General features: G+C 42.7%; 1 protein-coding gene across 1 annotated transcript in view; it reads left to right on the top strand.

Moving 5' to 3' along the window:
* Positions 1–27,356, top strand: part of LOC149281661 (ALK tyrosine kinase receptor-like) — a 168,188-nt gene that overhangs the window by 138,763 nt on the left and 2,069 nt on the right. Inside the window, exons 6-20 of the mRNA XM_089499097.1 lie at positions 932–1,063; positions 1,395–1,539; positions 2,019–2,201; positions 3,134–3,232; positions 4,382–4,542; positions 5,013–5,112; positions 6,642–6,828; positions 11,464–11,554; positions 15,141–15,205; positions 15,670–15,799; positions 19,402–19,499; positions 20,523–20,615; positions 22,386–22,487; positions 23,647–23,781; positions 25,386–25,476. Of these exons, the coding sequence (XP_089355223.1) occupies positions 932–1,063; positions 1,395–1,539; positions 2,019–2,201; positions 3,134–3,232; positions 4,382–4,542; positions 5,013–5,112; positions 6,642–6,828; positions 11,464–11,554; positions 15,141–15,205; positions 15,670–15,799; positions 19,402–19,499; positions 20,523–20,615; positions 22,386–22,487; positions 23,647–23,781; positions 25,386–25,476 (1,812 nt within the window). The remainder of the gene's footprint in view (positions 1–931; positions 1,064–1,394; positions 1,540–2,018; positions 2,202–3,133; positions 3,233–4,381; positions 4,543–5,012; positions 5,113–6,641; positions 6,829–11,463; positions 11,555–15,140; positions 15,206–15,669; positions 15,800–19,401; positions 19,500–20,522; positions 20,616–22,385; positions 22,488–23,646; positions 23,782–25,385; positions 25,477–27,356) is intronic.

The following is a 27,356-nucleotide window of genomic DNA, read 5'->3' as shown; positions in this document are numbered from 1 at the left end:
AAAGGTCAGCATAAGACAGCACACAAGCCTTGTTGCCACCGGTAACATTATAGGAGTCATCATGATGTTGTTTTATACATTGTTTATTATATACTTGATATATAAAACGTCTATATACTTTAATATACTATTATATGCACACTTCAGGGGCAGGACTCAAACTAGGAGGGAACACACGAGAAAAATATGAATGAGGCGTAGTAACATTATAACAGAGTAACTTAGTTTAAAAGTAAAACCTAAGACCATCAAGTTCCCTTGTCTACCTATCGAGCAAAAGCTTAATTGCAGTTTTTTATCCTCCTTTGGATCAAAAGCAGGGCAAAAAAAACCAACTTTTTTTGCGTAGATGCAACTTCTTTATTTTCTCTTCATAACTAAGCTCTTCCAATCTTATTCATTTAGTAAACATTTTACACGATCGAAGTGTCGGCTTCAGCACTTTTAAGGGCTACCCAAGGCATGCGTATTAAGAGAAGATATAGAAGAAGAAATCCAAGGTTCTTAACAACTAAATGATGCAGCATTGGAACATAAGCGGAACCCCCGCTATACAATTAAGTTAAGTGGTTGGAAGATGATTAAGATGGCGCTGGACTCTCCAAGCCTTTGGCATTCGGGGATACTCATCGCCTTTTATTAATCAGCCTTTGATTTCCTGAAGTACTCTCAGAAGATTCCTACGGAAAAAGCAGAAACAGGAAAGTTCAGATCATATTCAACAAACAAATAACCGTGAAAAAAGTCACGGATCAGCATGAAACGGGCAAATCCAAGCATGAAATCATCGTGTTTTTATTATTAACGAGTAGTAAAGTTTGGATAATATTTTCATTCCGATCACTGAAAGCCCACAGTATGGTTTTATATTCATCATTCAGTGGATCGATCCACATAATAACGGCTAATCTTTATTTTTTTTCCTCCCCAGATCAACTCTGTCCTTGAAATGGTTTGCACTGGGGAGAATACTAAGATTGAAGAAGAAATCCGGGTTAACGGGAGTGTGAATGAATGGGCAGGAGGCGGTGGAGGAGGAGGAGGAGCGACCTATGTATTTAAGGTGATTTATCAAAATCCAATCGAATTTTTGGGGCTTTTTTTTGTATTTTTTTTTTTATTTTTTTTTTAATCGACCATATTTACTAAAGAAACTATTTGGGAGGGCCACAGTTCCGCAGAAAAGTTCTAAATGTGCATCAATCACCATGGAAACCAACAGAGCATTCCTAGAACCCATAAGTTTGGAATTCATGGAAGGTTGTCCATGGAATTCTTTAAAAACTCAACATCTTGGGGTACTTGGTCTGTGTATTTAGCCGTGCCAGCGCAGTCTGTCTATGAAATCATAATTTCTCCATCCTTTTCCTTTTATCTTCTGTCAAACCCACCAGATGGAAAACGGAAAACCTTCACCGCTCCTGATAGCCGCAGGGGGAGGCGGAAGAGCCTACTGGGCCAAAGCAAATATTATTCACCCGGAGAGACTGGAAAATAGTACTACTATACCAGGACTGAATGGGAGATCCGGGGCTGCTGGTAGGATTACTTTTCCGTGGATTCATAAATATTATTACATTAAAAGGAATGAAACGTTGATGCTGTAGAATGCTTTGGTATTAATATCAGGCTCTGAAAAATATTACAAGAAAAACACATTAGGGCATTATTTTCTAAACCAGTGATGGACAAAGTGGAGCCTTCTAGATCCAAGAAGTGGTCAGAAAAGCATGGGGTTTGCCATCCACCAGGGGGAGCTACTGGGTCACATTCTCCCCATGTTCAAAAAGCAAATTATTATTATTATTAATAATAATAGTAATAATAATAATTTATTATAATTGCTATTATTATTATATAGGAAATTGGTGCTATATATATATATATATATATATATATATTTAGTCATTAAAGTTTCCATATTTGTAACAGAGATGGAATTATTATATTTGTATATTTTAATTGTAATAGCGTATTTAATTCCTTTTTCGCTGAGTGCCCTATTTGTCTCCCAACAGGCGGTGGAGGAGGCTGGAGTGACCACACCGTGTACCCGTGGGCTGGGAAGTCACTCGCGGAAGGTGGCATCGGAGGAGAGTCCTGCCCTCAGGCCATAAAGAAATGGGGGTGGGAGACGAGAGGGGGATTTGGAGGAGGTGGCGGCGGATGTTCATCAGGTGGTGGCGGCGGGGGATTTATAGGTAATTTTGTTCATTATTGTCTGTTTGCAGTTTAGATTTTGTGCTATGTGTGTTCTGGTGCACATAAAATCATACGGGGGATGTAAGAACTTTGAATTTCACATTATTAGGGGCAGAAAAACTTATAGAACTTATAGAAAAATAATATTTTATATATATATATATATATATGTGTGTGTTATTTTAATATATGTATATACATATTTTAATGTAATTTCTATATACAGATTTTTTTATATATATATATACCTGTATATTCATATTATTTTACTAAATATATATATATATATATATACATATTATTTTAATATATATATATATATATATATAGTGGTATGATTTCCTTATTCTGTTTTTCAACCTGTAACCCATGAAATAAAGAGATTTTCCTTCATACGTGAGAACAAATATATATTTGCATCAGCATTGTGATATATTTTGCTCCAAGGCTGCAAAAATATTAGAATGTATTAGAATTCCCCTAAAATAATACAGTGCAACATTTATATTATTATTATTTCATTTCTTTACTTTAATAAAAAAAAATCTTATATATATATATATATATACCTATACAGTATAATGTGATATGTGAGATCACTTCTATTTTGGTACATATGACGCAAAAGGTGCTTTTTTAACACAGTAATCGTTTTTTGCGTACGTGAGCGGATAGTAACGTTATTACCCTTCAGATACTTTTATGTTTCTCCTAAGCAGAGATACATTAGCTTAGTAGCCTTATACATTCCCTTTCAGCGGACGGAATGCGTTATATCTTATGCTTTATCTTAAAAAATGACCCTGATTTAGTGAATGTCTGTAACTCGCTTTCCATGATGAACGTACAGACTCATTCCATAGATTTCCCCCCCCCCCCCCAATTAATGTATTTGGCGACTTTGTGATTTTTTAAAAATAATTTGCCACAGGGGGTAACGCCGCTGATGAGAACAGCCCAGAGATGGACGGCTTGGATGGAGTATCCTATATCAGCCCTCTTGGGGTTTTATATACCCCTCCGCTCACAGGTAACACCACTTCTCTACGGTTTAACCCTTTGATTCTCTACAAGCCCTTAAAGACGACTCACGCGATGACATAGAAACACAAGTGTGCAAACTGTGACAAGTACTTGAGCACGACCGGCTGGTGAGATACTAATTGAAATGTGTGTCCGGGAAATAATTCACAAGTACTTGAGATCTTTAATGAATCGGAGCAAGAGCATGGTGGCTTAACCCCTTAGGTGTCAAACGGATCAATAGGAATTGCCTCATTTTGTCTTTGTTTGTATTTTATTTCAATACCACCCAAATGATTTAATTTGCATATTACTGTTGTCACCTCAATCAGTTGTTTTTCTCCTCTTAGATATTCCTATCCCATGCATGCTTAAATCCCCATACTGTATTACCCGCTACCACTTCTTTTGGGAGGCTGTTCCACTTATCTACTACTCTCTCTCAGTAAAGCAAAGTTTACGTTGCATCTAAGCCTCTGACCCTCTACTTTTAGATTATGACCTCTTTAATATTTATCCTCTTTTACCCGTACATCAACTAATTAATGCCTGTTAAGTACAAATTACACATATTTGGCATCCCATAATATATACATATACATACAACACACATATCTATTTGTGGATATAAATTAGTACATGTACAAAATATTTAATGATCAGAAAACAAGATAATAGAGCCCTTATCCCACAACTAAAATGTACCATCTTGCCCCATTCCGTCTAGTTTAACCCCTTCATATCTTGTATGAAATGTTGGTCTTTTCTGACGTCTTTTTTCTGCGTGTTTGTATTTTCTTGCGAGCTTAACTGTTTCTTAAGTGCAAACTCCAGCCAGAATACAGAACGCGGGAGCTTATTACTCGTCCGCGTGTCTTAATTACAGCCATTTAGAGCTCCGACTCCTTAGGAATCCACAATCACCGGCAAACCCCAATCCCAAGCAATTATCTCTACTTCTAGTACAGCTGCACCTTCCATTACAGAAACCTCTCTAAGTGGCACGATGGGCTCTTATACGGGGGAAATGATTTCTTTACACGCCAGAGTCAAAATAAATAATAAATACGCCAGCAGCAGAATGAACCAATTTGCTTCCCGGCCAAACTGCGGTAACGTTTTCCAATAATCAATCAAATGATGTTTCTGCCGCTAGTGATGGAGAGCCACGGAGAGGTGGAGATCAAAGTGGAGCTGAACTGCAGCCGCTGCGAGTCGGACGAATGTTACCTGGACGAAGAAACCCAAAAAATGGCTTGTCTCTGCGAACCGGGGACCGTCGTGGCTCAGGACGGGGTCTCCTGCATCGGTGAGAACGTTTGGGGAAGGTCGTGGCGTCTTCATCATTGCTATTTCACATGCGTTAGTATGTAACGACATCATAAGAAACATCAGAATATATGTTACAGGTTTTTACCCTTTTTAACCCTTTTGAAACCAAACACCTCTAATAGAGGAGTTCAGTTTTATTATTCCTCCCCAGAGACGGCAACATTCTGATCTTACTTAGTCTTTCTCAAGAAAACATTATTTCATTGGACCATAATGTGAAAACTTTCCAATACTGTTCAACAGAAATGATGTGCTATCGTTCAAGGGTCATTATATTGTTTGGTCGGTAGGAGTTAAAACTCCACCCCCTGTGTATCATCCAATCACATCTCTTGATTTCTGAAAATAAATAATAATAGGACATGCTATGCTTTTATTATTTTTTGTCATTTTAGTATGGTGGGGAACAGCCATTAATTATGACATCATCGTGTTTTGCAGATGACCCGTTGCAGCCTGCCCATGACAATCACCTCCCGTTGTCGCTGGTTTTGTCTATTGTGACCTCTGCGCTTGTGGCCGCCCTCATCCTGACATTTTCAGGTATCATGATAGGTGAGGACCTTTTGAAGATATACATCCATTATATGATATAAAGTAGATATGACATCATATGAAGCATAAGCACTCGTCGTATGCCAGACCCTATCAAAGTTATTATTCATGTCTGAGGCTTTCACAGGGTGAGCTGCAAGCAGGAGGGGACTGGCAAATGCCGGGTGGACCGGTGGCCAACTGACCCATGTAATTCTGGTCCTTCAGAGCATGGCATTGTGTGGCCACCGACCGGATACACATGGCTGCATACATCTAGCTGGCGACTGGCCTTAAAGTGCCAGGACCGGTGTTAAGGAAGGGTATAATTATCAATGCATTTTGCACTGAATTGGGTCCCAGATCCTGGGGGCATCAACCTGTTGAAATACCGACACAGGTTCGAGCTCATTTCAGACAATTTCATAAAAGGAAAAGTACGAGTTTCAGACGCAGGGTCAAGGGGATTTTTCAGGGGAACTCTTAAATCCCTTGTTTTCAGGGTACTTGTGAGGTTCAAACTCTTTCACATAATTAATTTTTGAATTCGATATTTAATGCAACCACTATTAATTCCGAAGGTAACTAAACAGCGAAACTTAACCGATCAGCCCGGAACTCTGGAAGCCTCAAGGATCCGCTTCACGGTCATCTAGCTTCAAAACTCAAGAGTGACTGACCCTTTAAATAAACTTTTCTACACTTCTAATTCATTTACAGCCCCTTTAACACTCATTCATGCGCGCCGGTTGCTGTACGGTAACCATTGATTTAAAAAGAACCCTTGATCAAAGCCGCCGCAGTCCCGTAAAATATTACTTCCATCTCATTTTCTAAAAAAAAAAAAAAAAGAAGAAAATCTGCTCCTGTCACTTTTACCTTTTATTGTTTAAAAAGCTTTCCTGGCGACTTAATGTGCCGCGAAAAAAAAAAAAAAAACTCCATTCCATTTATTTGTGATGAAGACGTATCGAGCAACTCCTGTTCCCTTCTGCCGGCGGAAACGACAGCACAATCGCTAGTAGAATGCTTTTGACAAGGCGCGGTAAAATCTGATTGATTTTGCCAGAAGTTTGCAATTACCAGACTGATCCCTTCAGTTTTAATAATAAGTGGAGGCTAAAATACGGAGGAGAATTAATGGAGAAAAATACGGGCTTTCGTCTTTTTACTAGTATACGATGTCATGCACGGTTTGCCTTAACTCATCAAGGGCAATGCATTGTGAGGCCGTACATATACGGGCTTTGTCGTGAAGGGGTTAAACTAGACACCCTGGATTACCTAGTTGGGGGGGAAAAAAGGGATTCAAGTTCCCAAGCCGGGGTACAACAATCATACAACTGTGAAAGTTGCCCCATCCCCAGCACTCAAAGGGTTGACGATCCTTGAGAAGATGCCCGTTAGACAGTCTAAGACAGAGAAGAGAGCGTCCTCAGGTGACAGAGGCCAGGAGATGGCACTTCGATGTCCTCATAGAACCCTGCTTGGGTCGACCGGAGCTGTGACCGGTAAGCGTGTCGTGTTCACCGTGTGTTTTGTGTCCGTAGTGTATCGGAGGAAACACCAGGAGCTCCAGGCCATGCAAATCGAGCTACAGAGTCCGGACTACAAGCTGAGCAAGGTGCGGACGTCCACCATCATGACAGACTACAACCCCAACTACTGCTTCGCCGGGAAAATCACCTCCGTCGGCGACCTCAAAGAGGTTCCCCGCAAGAACATTTCTCTGATAAGGTGGGCGCTGAAGTCCTGCGGGGTTGTGTTAGGAAACTCCGACCGCCTGGGATAGCAGAGCTTGTCTTGTAGCGGCCAGCGAAGGGACGGCCACGGAGAGTCTTTTGGGCCATATTTATCAAGAGCAAATCTAGTGGGGAAGTTCTAAATATGGAGTAGTCGCTATAGAAACCATTGGAATGTTACTGACTGCTCCATATTTACACTTTTTCTGGTATAAATATGGCACGGTGCGGACACCGAGGAGTCCCTGATACTTCATCCATACAGAAGGCCGGCCTCCCCTCTCATGCCTCACTTTCACCATTTTACTCCACATCCCACTCTTTTCTCTTCCTCTCTTTTTTCCCTTATGCTCTCCCCACCATCACTCTCTCTTCGCCTTTGCCTCCCTGTCTTCGTTTTCATCTCGTTCCTTTCCTCCACTTCTTTTCCCTCTTCCGCTCTCTCTTCGGACTGCAGATAACCTTGGGGGTTCATTCACTAAAGAGGAAGGTACAGGAGAGCTGCGGCTTTTACTCTCCTTTCACTATTCATTATGAAGGGCCAGCACTGACACGTTTCTCCAGCAGCAGAAGACTTCACTGGCCCCATATAACGTCTAATCCAAAGGGAGAGGAGACTGAAGAAATCTCACTGATTTAACTATACATTTTACAGGGCCAGCCTGCAGCAGAAGCTCACTGGAGCTGGCCCTTCATAGAGCCAAGGAGCTCAAACACAAACTCTCCCTACTGAAAAGAAGCTTAGAACGTAGCCCGTTAGAATAACATCAGTTAATCAATTAATATTCTAGACTGATCTAGAATATTCTAGACTGAATTTAGAATATTAAAAAATATATATTTTCTCAAAATGTTTTGCCAATTTTACATTGTATCTGTATAGCGTTACATTACCCCCCCTCTCTACAAGTTCCTCTGGAATGACGCTCGGCCCAGATGGCTTTTGTTTGACGTCTACCTTTCAAAGTTTCCGTCTGCTTATAGTTTTTCGTATTTCTGTCCCCGGAAACGCGTCCGCCAGCCTCAGTTGATTACTGGAGCCATAAATCAGGCGGCCGAAGGTAGTTGGAACTCGGTGTATGTTTGGCCGCGATTAGCAACAATTTCTAAACTGTAAGAAAAATATTAAATCTGACTTTGCCTTCCAGAGTTTCACTGCCATAAAATTTGTGACTTGACAGATGCAGTCCTTGTGCCCGACTTAAATCCAAAAGTTGGAATCAATTCGTTTGAGGTTCCCCGGTGCTCGGAACAGAAGACGAAAGCACTTACTTACAGAGCCTGAACTTTAGGTTTTATTTCCTTGGTAAAAAAAACCCAAAAACTTGCAGAAATTGCCTAAAAAACTGTCATGACTGCTTAAACCCATAGCAAGGTGAACAAACAAGAAGAACCAAATAACCCCACCCAAACCCCCTGAAATAAAGACACTAGACACCATTGAGTGGGATAGGGCATTTGGCCACAGCTTTATTAAACCATTCCCCAGGCCAGCGGAAACCAAACCTACACATCTGAAAACAACCTGCCAGCTGCTGAGCGCTAGGCCCAACAGGCAGTTAAATTACCACCGATTGTACCAAGAGTCCCAGCCCTGCGGGTGCCATGAGCCGCCCGCAGGACACGCCTCCCCAAGCCCGCTATGGGCAAATGATCCAGGTTGCCTGAAATTACCGCGCTGGCCAGGAGACCAGACCGCTGCTGTGACAATAAAGAGAACAAACAGGAAAGAAAAAACAAAGCAATATACAGAATACAACAAAATTATACACGACCAAAAAAGGGGGCGGGCGGGAGGGGAACGTCTGGAAGCTGCTGTTGGTACAAGGAAAAAGAGGTAAGAGTCACCTCTTCACCTTCCTATAAACCCTGATAGCTGCAACATTGTTGCAGCTACCCACCAATGAGAGAAACTAACTAAACCACCATGCATGGGCCAGCAGTCATGATCCCCCTTTCCTATAGGTCCAGGGGGCCCCCTTTCCGCCTCATATCCTGCTTCAGAAATACTCACTAGTTCCAGTTTCACCCGTGGGAAAAAAATATCTTCTTTCGGTATGAATTACTATCATTTCGAGAGGGATTAATGATTAATGTCAAAAAAATGTCCAATTTTAGTCAATTACCTTAAAAAGAGAAATTCAGCCTGACGGTTGCCGAGTGGGTTTACGTGCGGCAGGTCATGTGGACGCAGGCATTTTCTTACCGAGGATTAGAGGAAATTTAGGAGTGAAATAACACGGGGACATGTTAAGTCTCATTCCCAATACGAATTGAGTCTGAGCGTCTTTGTTTTTAAAGGATAATTTACATTTATCAGATTATTATTTTTTTAGGTAAAAAAAAAACAGTTCTAGTTTTTCCCCCGTAATATAATGTTTTCAGGCAGCTGCATATCAGCCATTTGTATGAGGTTCTCGCTCTGTTATCTGACCCCCGATCTACTAAACACCTCCTTATCATACTGCCTGTGGGGAATAATAGAATGACTCAGTCTTAATAACCCAGCAGGACACTCTGACTAATTAAAGTCTATTGAGGAACGGACTTCATTAGCATTGCCATAAAGCATCCGCTCAGTGTGGTAAGCAGGAAAGTCCCCCAAAATATCACATGACTGACAGCAACGGCGGCTCCAGGTCTGCAGATATTGGGGGGAAAATTAGATAAAAGCAGGTTTTGTGATTGCTGACCGACATTACTGTATACAGCTCTGGGGGTTATATTACTGTATACAGCGCTGGGGGTTATATTACTGTATACAGCTCTGGGGGTTATATTACTGTATACAGCGCTGGGGGTTATATTACTGTATACAGCTCTGGGGGTTATATTACTGTATACAGCTCTGGGGGTTATATTACTGTATACAGCGCTGGGGGGGTTATATTACTGTATACAGCGCTGGGGGTATATTACTGTATACAGCGCTGGGGAGTTATATTACTGTATACAGCGCTGGGGGTTATATTACTGTATACAGCGCTGGGGGTTATATTACTGTATACAGTGCTGGGGGTTATATTACTGTATACAGTGCTGGGGGTTATTACTGTATACAGCGCTGGGGGTTATATTACTGTATACAGTGCTGGGGGGGTTATATTACTGTATACAGCACTGGGGGGTTATATTACTGTATACAGTGCTGGGGTTATATTACTGTATACAGCACTGGGGGTATATTACTGTATACAGAGCTGGGGGGTTATATTACTGTATACAGCGCTGGGGGTTATATAACTGTATACAGCTCTGGGGGTTATATTACTGTATACAGCGCTGGGGGTTATATTACTGTATACAGCTCTGGGGGTTATATTACTGTATACAGCTCTGGGGGTTATATTACTGTATACAGCGCTGGGGGGGTTATATTACTGCATACAGCGCTGGGGGTATATTACTGTATACAGCGCTGGGGAGTTATATTACTGTATACAGCGCTGGGGGTTATATTACTGTATACAGCGCTGGGGGTTATATTACTGTATACAGCGCTGGGGGTTATATTACTGTATACAGTGCTGGGGGTTATTACTGTATACAGCGCTGGGGGTTATATTACTGTATACAGTGCTGGGGGGGTTATATTACTGTATACAGCACTGGGAGGTTATATTACTGTATACAGTGCTGGGGTTATATTACTGTATACAGCACTGGGGGTATATTACTGTATACAGAGCTGGGGGGTTATATTACTGTATACAGCGCTGGGGGTTATATTACTGTATACAGCGCTGGGGGGTTATATTACTGTATACAGAGCTGGGGGTTATATTACTGTATACAGCACTGGGTATATTACTGTATGCAGCACTGGGGGGTTATATTACTGTATGCAGCGCTGGGGGGTTATATTACTGTATACAGCGCTGGGGATTATATTACTGTATACAGCGCTGGGGAGTTATATTACTGTATACAGCGCTGGGGGTTATATTACTGTATACAGCGCTGGGGAGTTATATTACTGTATACAGCACTGGGGGTTATATTACTGTATACAGCGCTGGGGGGTTATATTACTGTATACAGCGCTGGGGGTTATATTACTGTATACAGCGCTGGGGGGTTATATTACTGTATACAGAGCTGGGGGGTTATATTACTGTATACAGCACTGGGTATATTACTGTATGCAGCGCTGGGGAGTTATATTACTGTATACAGCGCTGGGGGGTTATATTACTGTATACAGTGCTGGGGGGTTATATTACTGTATACAGCGCTGGGGGTTATATTACTGTATACAGTGCTGGGGGGTTATATTACTGTATACAGCGCTGGGGGTTATATTACTGTATACAGCGCTGGGGGGTTATATTACTGTATACAGCGCTGGGGGGGTTATATTACTGTATACAGCGCTGGGGGGTTATATTACTGTATACAGCGCTGGGGGTCACGCTCAAGGAGAATAAAATATTTTTCCATGGTGCTTTACTTAAAATGTATTTAAAGCCCTTAACCGAATAGACAGACAGATAACGGTCCTCAAGCACGTTGGATTTCAAGGAAAAGAATGAAACTTTATCGATGGAGACATGGAATTGATTCTTTGATCGCATGATAATTCGAGGTGGAGATTCACTTATTTCAGAAATCTATCACATTTTCCCTACAGAGGACTCGGTCATGGAGCATTTGGAGAAGTGTACGAAGGCCAAGTGTTGTCCAGTCCCACTGACCCGACACCGCTGAAGGTTGCCGTGAAGGTGAGTGAATGATGTTCAATGAAGCACCTGCATTCTATTAATTTATGATGCCGTCATATTATTGTATTTTTATATAGCTCCATCACAGCGCTGTACAATGGGTTAACATATATAACATAACAATTCGACTTACAGAAACAAGGGGTATTTATCTAGAATTGCCCTACAAGGGAACTCTTTGGGTTGGACCCAGGGGTCAGGGGTTTTTGCCCCAATCTCAGGGTAAAGGGGCAGATTTTCAGGGTCATATAGTCCATAACTGACTTCTTCCCATCCTATCCTGCTGTGATCATATATAAGACTCCCAATTGGTGCTTTTACTGCTAGTATGTTATGGTTGATCTCCCTGCTTGAATGCAGGTGACTCAATTAAGTGTATCTTCAAATAATGACACAAGGGCCGGTACTAGAGCCCTCTGTGAATCACTACATGGAATCTTGGTAAAAATAATTGTCTTGTAAAAAATATAGAAGGTCGTCTAAAGGTACTGCTACGTTTCGGTACAAAGCAACCGGAGGGTGTTATATAGCAGCCGGCGGTGAGCGAGAGGAGGTTTTATATACGGTTATTACAAGAACACAGAAGATATTCATCTGAGAACAGAGGGTAGAGAATGGAAACATCAAGCAGAGTACAGGGCCACGAGCACATGGATCAACAGGACGCGGGAGCCGGAACGGCAATAACTCCTGCTGCTATCAGTACGCGCACCGTCCACCGGCAGTACACCAGTGTCTGCTCCGGCTGTAACATTATCTCCCGAAACAAAATGGAATATATGTATAAAACTACCCACGCAGCTGCCTTTTAATCTTCCAAAGGAGCGCGAGCCTCCAAAACATCCCCGGGGGCCACATTCTGACTTTCAAGGTCACTTCAAGGCTTTGTGTTTGAAGTGTGATACGCAGCAAAGTTCTACAGTAAGCAGGAGCATTCTGTCGGTTGTCATGGTGATTGCTCCATATTTTGGACCGGTTTCTAACAACGGTGACAAGCGTAATGTGGCAGCAGATATATCTGAGGGCCACACGGGAGTTTCCTAATTTAACCCTATGCTGGACTTAAGATCTTAAGAACAATTACACAGACTGCCAAACATAAAGCACACACTATAGATAATCGTTATTATTATTATTAATATTTATTATTATTAATTATACTAATATGGAGCGACAGAAGATTCCAAGGCACTATAACAATGAGGAGGAATATTAATTAACAATAGCAGTAATTGTTTCGCCTGTAATTTCAAATGGCCCAAAGAAGGGCAATTGTTTTAGAGGGTGCGATCAGAGGTGCTGCTGGGGCAGGATTTTACTCTGACTTTTTACATGCCGTTATGACCGGTTCATTTCTAAGAATAACTTAGTGTACTTACACAATATGGAAACACATTTTCTATTATATACACATTATCGGGGCTTTTAGGGCTGTGGAACCCTGCGATATCCTCATACCCAGCAAACGTTCTGAGCTCCAAGAAATGAGGGAGAAAAAAATGGAGATTTGGGTCCAAAAAGGGGGACTGCCCCACCTGAAAAGGGACACTTGGGATGTTTTAGAATGAATGAAGATAAGACATATACAAAAGTCATATTTTAAATCAACGTCCACTTTGATTGTTAGCTCTCAGAAACGCTGCAAACCCTCCCTAACTGGAGCATGCATTCAATATACAAACCCTGACTGCTCAGCTGGGTAGAAGAGCTAACTATCTACTGTTTTTTCGGTTTAAAAAAACCATAATAATTAAACAATTGGTAAAATGTCTTTATATTATAAAGTTTGTTTAATCCAACTTTACCAGTTAGACTTTTGGCAGAGCTCTATAATATTGAGAATGGATAAAAAAATAATTGGGCGAACCTGAATTTTAACGGCCTTCTCAATATCCTTTGAGTCAGCAGAGCCGCTCGGTTTGAGGCCGGGGAACGTCTCGCCCGTCAATAGGTTATTGAATTTTATAAATGCAGTCTCAGCGGTCGTGCGGAGAATCTGTTTTAATGTAAAGGTGTCCTCTCGGCTCAATACAGCTTGATCCTTTCTTTACAAAATGTGAACATGGGGGCCAGGTGGTCAAAGCCTCTTAAAGGGGCAGGTCTCCTAAATCAGTCATAAACGTCTACTGTTGTTTAGTACGAGGCCAGTTTGGACTCCAGTTGCCACCATCATCAACCAGTTAGACAAAAAGTTGAGTGCGTTCTATGAGCTGAGTGTTGGTACTGATGAACACCGTAAATCACCACGTCCAAGGTGTGCCTCAAGCAATGGAGATCATCGAGACCTCTACCCCAAAACTAGGGGGTTTCTCTTTAAATGCATTGACCAGCTCTGAATATGAACGGCTGCCCGATTTGGTTCCATTGTTTCATTAAGCAGCTTGGCGAAGTCTCAGCGGAACGCGCATCGGGTGACTGTATGACTTTACGGCTTTTCATCCCGTCTAGGGCACGATACGTAATTAATACCTAGTTTCACCATTAACATAAAAGCTGGGGTTACGATTGAGTCAGACTTGATAGGCAGTAAGGAACCCATCACGGTTCTATATAGATGTTATTTAATTTAGTATATAATAAACGTGAATTTTAGCAGTTTCTTTTTTTTTTTCTTTAATTCTTTAGTGTTTGGGATTTAATTCCCATTGTTGCCCCCCATTTTTAGGAAGGGGGGCCATTGGCCTTCTTTTTTTCTTAGTTAGTGTTTCCTATTAGTGACCAGAGTAGAGTGAGATAAGAAGTCTCGGAATCTTTTGAGCCTTCTTCTAAAAGTAATTGTAGCAGAGCCCTTTGCTGCCAGCAGATGGCGCACCAGGGCCCTTTTACACGCACTTGACTGCTTAGACCCAAGACACCACACCAAGCATGACCAAAGCCCACATCCACACCCAAAGAGAAGACGACACAGTTTGTGGGTAAGGGCATTGGCCACAGCTTTATTAAACATCATGAACCAGCACATTGTAACCATAAACATAATCATCCTGCCAGCTGTCGTGTTACCGACAGGCAGATACCCCAAACATTACCAAGAGCTCTCGTTCTGGGTACCATCAGCCTCCGCAGAACTCGTCTCCCCAAGTCTTCTTTATACACCGGATATCCAAGCAAAGGTGCTGGCCATGACTTCCCGCTGTGACTAGAAGAAAAGAAAAAACCGACACCAGCACAGGAACAAAGATCACAACAAATACAGAAAAACAGGGGAGGGTGGGAGGGAAGCTCGTCCAGAGTGTCAAATGACTGAAGGTCAGAATAAGGAAAGTTTCCCCTTTATTCCTCCCCAGTACATTAAAGCAACAATGTTGCAACCCATATCCTGAACCGGACCATGAACTACTGACCCCAGGCAGGGGGGCAGCAGTCATGTTCCCCCTTCCTGACCGTCCAGGGGGGCCCTTTCTAATCTAGCGGAATGTGGTGGACTATGAAATGTAACAAAGCTATAGTATGTGTATGAAATCCTAACTGTAACAACGCTGTGGAAAAGGCAAGCGGGTGCTGGGTTGTATAGCGAGGGGCATCTTGTAGGTCCAGAATGGGCCTTGGAGGTGACCGGCCGCTCTAAATGACTGTGTCTTTTCAGACTTTGCCCGAGGTGTGTTCTGAGCAGGACGAGCTGGACTTTCTTATGGAAGCTCTCATTATTAGGTAAGATGAACTGGAGGAGTGTCACGTGCGCTCTCACATTATTCTGAAACAGTTTAATAAATAAACACCGTGGCATAGAAGCTCCATAAAATAATATAGGAACTGCATGGGCTGTTTAGTAGAATGGAGCATTTAATTCCCGGAGGTATTCAAGGAGTTCTAAAACACCTAGAACAGGGGTGTCCAACCTGCGGCCCCCCAGCTGCTGCAGGACTACATCTCCCAGAATGCTCTTTCAGCTAAGGGGCTGGCTGAGGAGTATGGGAGATGTAGTCCTGCAGCAGCTGGAGGGCCGCAGGTTGGACGCCCCTGACCTAGAAGCACCAGAGGGGTATCATCTAAGCATCGGCTCAAGTAGGACCTTAGTTGGTCTCTGACTCTTCACACCGAAACAAATAAATGAAAATATTATCCATGTTTTGTAATAAATGTGGTCTTTGTTTTGGCTTCTGAACCTTCACCAGCAAATTCAGCCACCAGAATATTGTTCGCTGTATCGGAGTGAGTCTGCAGGCCTTACCCCGCTTTATTCTACTGGAGCTCATGGCCGGAGGGGACCTGAAATCCTTCCTCAGACAGACGCGACCCAGGCTGGTGAGATCAACTGCACATTTTTCTCTTAACTGAGTGGGTGGTAGATAAGTGGAACAGCCTCCCAGCAGAACTGGTAGAGGCTAACACAGTGAGGGTATTAAACATGCATTGGATAGGGATACGGCTCCAGAATCTAAGATGAGACCAACGACTGATTAAGGTTTGAGTCTTCACAGCAGGAGAAACGGGCGACTAAACGGGGGGGCCGAAAGGGGCCGATCTGCCAGCAGGTTATCAACTTTTTTCTCATTCTAGTAAAAAAAAATAAATCATGTTTAGGAATGGCAGTCCCGAAGTGTTAAGGTTTGGTGCAGTCGCCATGGAGACCAGTGGAATGTTCCACGTTTAGCGCTTTGCCTCACATTTGCTTTTTTTAGAATCCTGGCTCTTGGATACATCGTGTAGCCTCAGGCTAGTAATACTTTTCCCCTCGTGATCCTCCTTTCTGGCTGAAGCGTTCTTTCCCTGGAGTCTCATTAGCCTTGATTCTTATTTACTAAATCAGCCATAAAAGAACCGGCTCCATCTTCATATCGCAAAACTCTCTAAATGCTTTAGTGATGTTGGCCCCACTCACTCCTCCTTATACCAGCTCACAAGTTACAGAAGACCACAACTCATATGGAGGTCCACCAAGAGTCCCAAAAATAACAGGACACCCAAATCATTTTCTGTTCTTTTCCATAAAAACAGCTGAGTGACCCCAAACTTTCGAACAATGGTGTAGCTTTACCCTGAAGTGTCCCGATGAATGGACGGCGCCTCGATAAATGAGTAACTGAATGAGCTGCTCATACCCTAAACGCATTACTATTGATCCAGAAGCAGTCAGCAGGTCATCTCGGAGCAGCTTCTTCCAATTATGGCTCTACGTGAAAATCCTTCCATCTTAATACCAGGAACGTTAAATTATCACAAGTATTACCCAAAATATCCTTCGTCGTGTGATTCTTCTGACCGCTTTCTTAATCACACGCAGGGTTTTCATGTCCAACAGTTTGTAAGAGAAAAGAGCCGACTTTAATATAAATGTAAAAATTTTTTGGTTTTTTGTTGTTAATAAAATTTAGTATTTCATAAAAATTCATCTGATGACCTCATAATCTTGAACTGGCCATCTGGCCCTCCAGGCAAACGCCCAGCCGGCCCCTGGCCGGACGCACCATGCTCAGCTGATCTTCTGCTCCGGCAGGTGCTGCTGTGTGTGGCCCCAAATGGCTGGGTAGTCGTCCGTTATCTGGGGCTCTGACCCTGTGGGGCGAGGGGTCGTTTGGCGGGACCAATCAGTTCAAAAGTGGGTAGCGGGAATGCCAAGACCAACCAGATAAGGGTTGGGGCAACCAAAGGGAAGGGGAGCAACATAGAAGCTGAACAGTCTTCTTATTGGACAGGGGTGGAAAGTGGTGACCAACCGGAATGATTCCTACCATTTGAACCTAGGAAAAGCAGAGTAGACACCAGCGAGAACTGGGAGGATGGGAAGGGTTTTTGAGGGACACAACATCTACCACCAGTGCTACCACCAGGGCTATGACACAAGAAATCAACATGGCGAGAGGACCAGGTCCTGCTACAGTTATATGTCATTCAAAGCGTACCCAATCAACATCAAGACGGAATAAGGGGGATCTGGGGTCAACAGCACCGTATTTAGTGATGTCATATTTATGACCTACAAGATGCACACGTTGTCCTGCTCTGACCTCACTGCGTTTCCAGCGCTCTGGTCGGAGAACGACCTGTAACATGTTTAGTATTATAGTTCCGAGACGGAACCCTCAGGCTGGGCTACGACCTCATGAAGCAATTTCCCCCTCAAATAGTTTGAAAGGATTACTCTCATAAATAGTTGTTAACACAGCCGCGCTCGTCCCGCCGTCGCTGTTAAGACGCATTAGAAGACACGGGAAGCTGCAGCGTTGAAGAAAAATTTTTTTTTTCCAATTTTATGTTGCAATTTTCTTGCGTTTTAAGGCATTTATCTTCAGGGACGCTGATGATGTCTTTTTTTTTTCCCTGTATGCTCCATTCTGTTTGATAAGATAATACGAAAAATTGGTAAATGAAGATTGTATCTGAGTTTGTCAAGTATTGAGACTTTTATTTTTTTTGATCCACTCAATCTTTTGTAAAGTATGACATCATGGACCACCCGGAGCATTGGAGATTTGGGGATAATGGATGGCTTTCAACGCATTATTTGAATGATGTGTTCTTTTAAAGAAAAGTTGGCGGGAAAGTATTGTTCTGGAGGGTACGGTCGCCATTACGGTTCTGAAACAGAGAAGCAAAAGGGGAGAAATAAAACTTTGTTCCGGGAGGAGTTACGGCAGAATCTCAAAGTTGCCCCATCCCAGGGTTACTTTCGCAAAAACAAAGTGGACGGAAAATAATTGTTTCCACTTCTACATCCGCCAAGAAAGGCATCCTTTGTGTTCCAGAAGTGAGATATTGTGACCAGCTGATTAGAATGGTTACCAAGAAACAGGGGCCTAACTAGAAGCCACAAGGCCCTGGTGGCAAAATTGCTCAGGGGCCCCCCCGACTTTACCAAGCAGCATGTCCAACAGTGCCACCATTGCCACCAAACAGCTTATGAATGCCATTTTTGTCCTCAAACCAATTGTCAGTGCCATCTTTGCCCCCAAACCGCTTCCTTGTGTCGTCTTTGCCCCCAAACAGCCTGCCTGTGCCCCTGTCCACACCCGTTACCTGCAGGAATGGTGTCTCTCTCCCTCCGTGCTGTGTGCAGACTGATCCAGCGTGCAGGAATTGGATGGAACGTCACGCTCTCCCCGTTGGATCGGACGCAGCGTGCGGGGAGAGTGAGTGAGATGATCTTTACGCTCTTTACGCTTTAAACAGGCGTATGAGTGATCGCAGGGGTTGTCCAGGCGCCGTCGCACTTTGGGACCCCGATTGTTACCCCCCTGCCACGAAACAAATGCGCAGCCCATAAAAGTGATGATTCTCCCCCTGTCACGAAAGGTTAAAAAAATGGATTTGCCAAAACAGCTCCGTTTTTATTGATCAGATCCACCAAGAGCCAATCACTATTATTAAACTGACATCACAGAGGTATCTCACTGATAGATTGTATATCCTGAAATATTGAGTGAAACCTCCCAGCTTCTGTTTTTGTACTTTTTTTCTCTTGCTTCGGTAACAAACTATTCTTTTAGAAATATAGAATCTGCAGTCAGACCGGCCCCCTTCGGCCCCCCGTCTAGTCTGCCGTTTAAGACTTAAACCTTAATCAGTCGTTGGTCTCGTCTTAGATTCAGGAGCCGTATGTCTATCCCATGCATGTTTAATCCCCTCACTGTATTACCCTCTACCACTTCTGCTGGGAGGCTGTTCCCCTTATCAACTTTAGAATTTATACTTTTAGGCTTGTTATTCTAACATGGATGAGCAGCCTCTTGGTGATTCGCCTTTACATGTTTCTTATATGTTTTGTGATATTGTTTTGCCCTTTAGTTGTTAATAAAATTCTAGTGCTATATATATATATATATATTTTTCTGCCAGTAGACCCCGTACTAATCCTCCGTTTTTTTCATGTAATTGTCTCGGCCGGTAAATTGTTTACCTCCCTGCAGACGCAGCCGTCTTCGCTTACGATGCTCGACTTGCTGAATGTGGCCCGAGACATCGCCCACGGCTGCCAGTATCTCGAAGAAAACCATTTCATTCACAGGTATGTCGCCCACGTTATGACTCCGAAACCCCTGGATTCTTCTATAGCCCCTAAACCTCTCGATGGCACCAGAATAATAATACAATCTGGATTTAAAGAACATTTAAACTGCTTACATGTGAATTTGGGGTCCTTTTAAACACCGCTTAATCTCCAACGCCCATAAGCTTTGCACGAAGATCAGACCCATCCAGCCAATCTAGTCTGTATCATCCTTTACCATTTCTGCTGGGAGGCTGTTCCACTTATCTACCACCCTCACAGTAAAAGAAACCTTGTAGGTCACTGGATTTTGCAGGTGTTTAGGGGTTGGGAATAGAGAAAATTTATCGCCTGCTTCATACCGATTTACACCCTTTTTTACGATCAATGTCACTTTTTTTCTTGAAACGTCTCCTTCACCCATGAAACCAGAAGACGTCGGCCGTTTGTCATTAAATCCGCGTTTATCTTTTCTGTGCCGAGAAAACAAACCTTCAGTGAAACCGAAAACTAAAATCCTCAGCAAAATAAGGAGAAAAACACAAAATCAAATTAAATAACTGCGCCGAGCGCCTGAGTGAAAATCGATAAATTTCCTCAAATCTGCTTTATTAAATTATTTAAGTCATTCCCGGATTATTTCTTTGCTGGTCGGTTTAAAGCGGACCGGTCTGGGGCAAACTTCAAGCGATTGGGGTAATGGGGTGAAGTATTTGGGGTATAGGTTAGTCTCCCAGAGGGGCTGCTGGGGTGGCTTCCATGCAGGGGAGGGCAGGAATCATCTGGCCGGGGGGGGGGGGGGCAAACCCATTAACACAGCTAAACGATCTCATAATAGGAGCATGGAAAGGATACAGGCATGGTGTAAATGCGTAAGAGCCTTGCTAATGACGGTTTTGTTTAGAACGCTGATTCCCGCGTGCCACGGGGCCCCCAAGAACTGCAGCTTTCGGCACAGGGGTCCCGTTATACAGGTCCGCGTCGCCTGCGTTAACCGAACGAGACGGGCTTTATCACAAAGATGTCTTTCTCCGCTTCCAGGGATATCGCCGCAAGGAACTGCTTGCTGACGTGTCAGGGTCCTGGAAGGGTCGCCAAGATAGGAGATTTCGGTATGGCCCGGGACATCTACAGGTAACTCCCAAACTAACAAAGAAATATGTTTCCTTTATTCTCAATACAAAGGGAAAAAAACTGCGTGTTAATACTAACAGATTATTTGCCTCATCAGGAGCCATGCATGTTTAAATTCCCTCACTGTATTAACCACTTCTGATGGGAGGCTGCTCCATTTATGTACCACCCCTCTTGATCACGTAAAAAAATATGGAGGCGGAAAAATTCGAAAAATTAAACCCTCAAATTTTTTTCTACTTATTTTATTGATTCGATTTTCATATTAACGGGTTAAATGCTAAGTGCTTTTTTATTTTAAGAATAAAGAGTAACTATTATTACATATAACGGCCAAAAACAACCGATTAATCATGTTAACGCTTGACTCATGGTTTGTTTGTTTTCGGACAACGGATTTAGTTTTCTGTCCTTTTGCTTCAAATGAAATTCTGAGGGTTTTTCCATTCGGAAACAAAATTCATTGTCACTCATTTTCTCTCACACTCTCATGCTTTCTCACACACTCACTCGCATTCATTCTCTCTCACACTCTCATTCTCTCTCTGTGTCTTCCTACCTTCTCCACTGACCCACCCTGTCTCCTTTTCCGCAGTTCCGCTTCTTCTCTTGCCTCGTCTTGTTCCTCTTTCTTCTTCCTCTTCTCCCCGGTATCAGCTCCATCAACCAGGCCTCCCGGAGCGCTTCCGCAAAACGACTCCACGCCTTGGAAGAACGGAGGGGAGCTGATTCCGTGGAGGAGCGGGGGCGAAGAATGAAGACAGAAGAAGCAAGAGAAGAAGCGGAGCTGCGGGAAAAGAGACATGGAAACAATCTCTCAGTGAGAGAGCGTGAAAAAGAAACAAAATGCAACCAAAAAATTCTGAGCTCTCTGCTTTGTTCCGTTGGAGATCCCCCCTTGTTTGTGGTCATTTGTAGGAATTAAGGAAATTGGCAAATTTCTTTAAAATTAAAATTCGTACGAATCCAAATGCACATCTCAATAGCTTCCTAGCACTGCAGACACGCAGCGACGTGATGTGAGGTGCCGGCTGGACGCGCCAAATCGGAGCTCAAGGGCATTTCTCAACCCAACTCTGTGCTGAAAGGGTTAAACAAAATTGTCGGTATTGCGAGAGCCCGCTGGAGTAACCTCAGGCTTTTATGTTTGCGGAATTGAACGTGAAAGCCCAGATAGCGCGTGGATTAAAACAGCCGCTGCCTTGAAGTAATTGCCGGTAATTATGGCGCATTAGGCATGTTCGTTGGCGCACGGCTACTTCTAACTCCGCACTTAACTTAAGACTTTAGACGGTGGCGGCCATATTTTAACTTTAACCTTTGATACATACGTGCTGGGTGGCGGATTAAAGATGCCGTTCCACCTAATCGGCTCAATGTAACGTTCCTATAACCGAACACAGTACGAGAAACATGGTTCCTACCTCCTAGTAAATGCCCAAAACCTTCAAAAGAGTATTTGTAAATCGGGTAACAATTTGCTTAGTTTATAATTTTACTGGGACTCTTAATTGCCATGTGACACAAAAGCGGGATCTGATAGGTTGTTGCCCTGGAAATACAACTCATTTCCGAAGGCAAAATACTTTAGGGCTGTAGAACCCTGCGATACCCTCATACCCAGCAAACATTCTGACCTCCTAAAAGAGAGGCATCAGGTGAGCAAAGAGGGACAATCAGGGATTTGGATCCAAAAACCTTCGTAATTCATATTCTAGCAGATGTTAAGAAGTCTCACCAAAAATATAACCCAGTCATTTCTGTTTCCAGGGCCAGCTATTACCGAAAGGGAGGCTGTGCCATGCTGCCCGTGAAATGGATGCCCCCCGAGGCCTTCATGGAGGGGATTTTCACGTCGAAAACCGATACATGGTACGTGGACACACAAGAGCAAAAAAAAAAAAGTCCTTTCATCATATCTAATTTGACATCAAAAATACAACTTGTATCTTTGTTACAATGTAAATATGAAACATTCATTTTTATGAAACCAAATTGTCGCTAATTCTAGTTTGGTGCCAGGAGGGTCTGTGTGGCTCTCGATGAGTTTAGACCGGGGGTCTGGCTTGGATTAGTGGTGTATTTACCTAACCCTGGGCAGAGCCGCCTGCTGCCCCCTCCGCGCCGCCGCCCCTTCCAGAGGGAATATATGTGAGATTCCTATTGGTTCAGACACTTTTTGATCGTAATCAGTACTGCTTCGCCAGAATCTTCATAACTTATCAAGTCCAGTTTTTTTTTGTGTTTCCTCCATTTTCTTTATGCATTAATAACATTTCACGTTTATTATGCTTTAGAATTTTGAAGCTGTTTCAGTTTTTTCTCATGACCTCTTAAAAGTGCCACTGACTTTACCCCGCGCACCTAATGAAGACAGGTCTGTGCCTTGTTTATTGTCATTTGGTGAATACATTAAGCAAATTGGACTTTTTAATCATTGTCTAATCACAAACTGGGGCTCGTTTTAGTTTAATCAAAAGTCATGTCACATTAGGTGAGTCGTGTTTAAAATTCATGAACTTGATAATTTGAAAATCAAAGGGGAATATGTGTGTATATTTAGACTGGAAACTGTTTGTGCTTTGTCCTTCAATTCGTGATCGTTTAATCCTGCCATACTGAATATTTATATAACAAAAAGATAAAAGTATTCACCCAGAATTCCATTGTGCCCAACAGTATGAACAAAAAACCCCTTGGAAACCTTGAAAGAAACAAGAGTTTGTTGGGTCTACTCAATAAGTTGAACGGTCAGTTGAGTTAAGGGTTCTCTCAACTGACCAGACTCAACTCCACTTGCATGCCCTCAAATGCTAAGGTTCTAGTGCTTGAGACTTAAAGTCTTGAGACTTAAAATTTAGCAAGTTACAGGCGAGGGAAAGCGAGTTCAATGTGAACTTGCATGTCCTTACCTGAAACTCGCAAAATCTACCCCTACAATAAAAAAACATAAATAACCTATACATTTTGCCAGCCATTTTGATAGAAAACATTTGAGAGCTGACGCAATTCTTCTGTTTTTTCGTTGTAGGTCTTTTGGGGTCCTGCTGTGGGAGATCTTCTCCTTGGGGTACATGCCGTATCCCAGTAAGAGTAACCAGGAGGTACTGGAGTTTGTAACAAGCGGAGGAAGAATGGATCCACCCAAGAACTGCCCCGGGCCTGTGTAAGGGTGACCTTGTGAGGTTACTGGGACACTGGATAAGGGTTAATTCTCAATTCTCAAACCAAAAGTCTACAGAGAGGAATTATCTTTCTTTGTCCCCCAAGAATAATACTTTTGCATAAAAAGCAAATTTGGGGTTAAATCCTATTCTAAATTGGTTAACAGGCATAAAAAAATTTGGGAACTACAGTGCATATGAGCGCTCATACACTCATACTCATTTTACTGCATTCTTTAGTTATTGGAGTTCATGAATGAGACTTCAGTATGCTTTTATATATATATATATATATATATATAATGACTGGCTGCTTCTTCAGAGTGACTTTAAAAAGCACAATTTTTGGGGACTACTCCATTCCTTTAAAAAGTAATGTAGTCAGGATTCAACTTTCATTTTAAATTATTATTATTATGTTACTTTCCCTGAATTCTATGCTGTAAATAAACCCATATAATATTGTATACAGATTATAATAGGCAGAGCCGGCCTTAGGCGTTGTGGCGCCCTGTGCGGACTACTCCTCTGGTGCCCCCCCTCACTACCCCCCCTCTCTGCCCCTTCAAACTACCCCCCCATGCCCCTTCAAACTACCCCTTCAAACTACCCCTCCCCTCTGCTCCTTCAAACTACACCCCCCCTGTCCCTTCAAACTACACCCCCCCTGTCCCTTCAAACTACACCCCCCCTCTGCCCCTTCAAACTACACCCCCCCTCTGCCCCTTCAAACTACACCCCCCTCCCTCTGCCCCTTCAAACTACACCCCCCTCTGCCCCTTCAAACTACACCCCCCCTCTGCCCCTTCAAACTACACCCCCCTCCCTCTGCCCCTTCAAACTACACCCCCCTCTGCCCCTTCAAACTACACCCCCCCTCTGCCCCTTCAAACTACACCCCCCCTCTGCCCCTTCAAACTACACCCCCCCTCTGCCCCTTCAAACTACACCCCCCCCACTTACCTTGTTGCCGGAGTCCTGCGGTGAGAGCGGGAGGCGTCCGTCTTCTCGCTCTGCCACGGTGCCGGCATTTCATGTTGAGAGCCGGAATAGTCCGGCGCTCAACATGAGATGCCGCCACAGCGACGGAGTCACGGAGAGTAAGGGGCGCCGAGCGGTTGCCGAGAACTTCACGAGCGACCGCTCGGCGCCCCTGCCCGGGACTTAGATTTAAGCATCGTTTTTTTTTTAAACTTTATTTAACATGAATGATGTTAAATAAAGTTTAAAAAAAAAAACACAAAAAAAAACCCGATGCTTTAATCTAAGTCCCGGTCAGGCGCCCCTGCTACCATGGCACCCTGTGCGGTCGCACAGGTCGCACACCCCTAAGGCCGGCCCTGATAATAGGCAATATATATATATATTAGAAACCTAATAATTCAAATCCCCCTTGGGTGAGGTTAGAGTTGGTGCCAAGGGGGGCAAATTCCAGTGAGACAGGAATGGTGGAAGAGTGGACATAACTAGATGGTGAAAACATTAAGTGAACCCTATCTGTCTCCCAGGCGGTACCCGTTAAGGTAGAGAATAAGCTTAGCTTGTTATATATATATATATAATTGTCACAGCGTGAGCTTCTGTGTATCTGTTGTTCTGGTTCTAGGTATCGTATAATGACACAGTGCTGGCAACATCAACCTGAAGACCGACCCAATTTTGCTATCATACTTGAGCGGATTGAATACTGCACGCAGGTACGGTAACTTATACTGTAGATACTTAGTAACTAATTAATCCTTCAGCTCTGCTACCAACCAAATAGAACCACAGAACATGGGCGGTGAACGGAACTAACTTCTTTACGTCTCTGACACATGGACCCTGATCTTAGAACCGGATTTTAGAACCGGATCATAATGGTGGCTGGGCAGAAAATTTGGCCTTTCCATAACATGGGGTAGTAAATTTCGCTGGCAATCAAAGAAAGTTATGTGTTCCAGGCCTGTGTGTATCTGCCTGATCTGTCTCTCTGTTCAAGTCAGCTCAATGCCAGGTTGAGTTGAGCTTCACTTTGTATATTCAACTGAGCTGGAAAAGGGCTCCAATTTGTCAAAATCAGGACGGTGGATCCAAAACTCAATTAAACCCAACGGGGGCTGCACAACTCGGAAACTAACACAACTGGAAAGCTGGCATGACAGACTTGACATCGACTATGAACATGAGAGAAGTCAAGTTGATGTTGACCCAACTCTACAGGAGAGTCGCAACTTGCAACTCAACAGTACATTTTGGGTTTTTTTGTGAATGGCTGTTTCAGTTGACTTAGTTGGGTGCCGTTGACTGATTTCAAATGAAGACAACTTGCAGATCAGTGCATTAAGTACCCTGTGCATAGATTTCATACACGTAATTATATAAAAGCAGTCCTTCTTCAAGAGGTCCATCTTCAGACAGGGCCGGTATAAGACCAAATGGCACCCCATTGTCTCCTCTCTATTTTTTTATATTTTAGATGGTTAAATGCTTTTAAGCAATTATTATTTGTTTACACAATTTATAAAACCACCTCCTGTTGTTTTTAAACACATTATTGGTGCTATAGAACCCTGTGATACCCTCATTCCCTGCAAACATTCTGAGCTCCTACAGAAGAGGGGCATCAGGAGAGGAAAGAGGGCTTTAGGTTTTTGTTGTCCATCTAGTATAGACCGGACAGCCGTTCCCACCATTGTGGACCTGTCCTTCCTAATTCAGGTGCTCCAAACCCAGCCCTGTCTGTAGACAGAACGATAGGTATTTACATCTGTGGAATCTCAGTGTTAGAATTAAAATTATTTTTTTTTTCATGATCGGAAGAGTCAAGAATCCCACGTGAATATTATGTTGAATATGAACCAATGAACGTGATTGCAAACTAATCTCCCATTCATAGAACAGCCGTGTAACGATGTGTTACCGAGATAACATAAAAGGAATAAATGTAAGAACACCTGGTACAAATCCAAGGAAATTAATTGGGAATTCTTATCTGCAATTGGCTTCGTTGTTTCCATATAGAAATAAAAGGCAAAAAGAGACTTTCTGGTTCATAAAATTTTCATGATTTGATCACAATTAGTTTTACCCCGACTCTGAAGAATTGCAGTCCTAGGCTTACTGCCAACCAAGGCTGTATCATCAAATAGACAATTATAAATCAATTAATGCCAGTATTTCATTAACCTCAGGCTGCCTAATCTGTTGTTTAATTAACCAGTCTGCTCCGCACCGACAATGCAAACAGATTAAGGAGTAAGTCAGCGGGACACAAAATAAGAAAAGAGGGTAAAAATGTATTCTGGCCGCAGTAAATATCAACAAATAGGTCTAAAAAAATTCACATTTTTTAAAAAAATATCCATAAAAGAAACTCTCACGTGGATAAGGCAAGGATCTCCCAAAAACTATATGTAGAAAAGGAAAGTTACCGTTCAACAAAAACTTTTTAGATTTAATGTTGAAATAAAACATTTAACATCCAATTTTTGTCCACCACCAAAGTAATAATAATATTATTATTAAAAATAATGTTGTTTATAACATGTTATTTATAATTATTATTTATTTTTATTATTATTATTTTTACTTTTTT

Source organism: Sceloporus occidentalis, unplaced genomic scaffold (genome assembly GCF_023333645.1).
Source record: "Sceloporus occidentalis isolate IW3139 unplaced genomic scaffold, rSceOcc1.0.p SCAF_129, whole genome shotgun sequence".
Lineage (NCBI taxonomy): Eukaryota > Metazoa > Chordata > Lepidosauria > Squamata > Phrynosomatidae > Sceloporus > Sceloporus occidentalis.
This window is presented reverse-complemented; position numbering and strand designations above follow the sequence as displayed.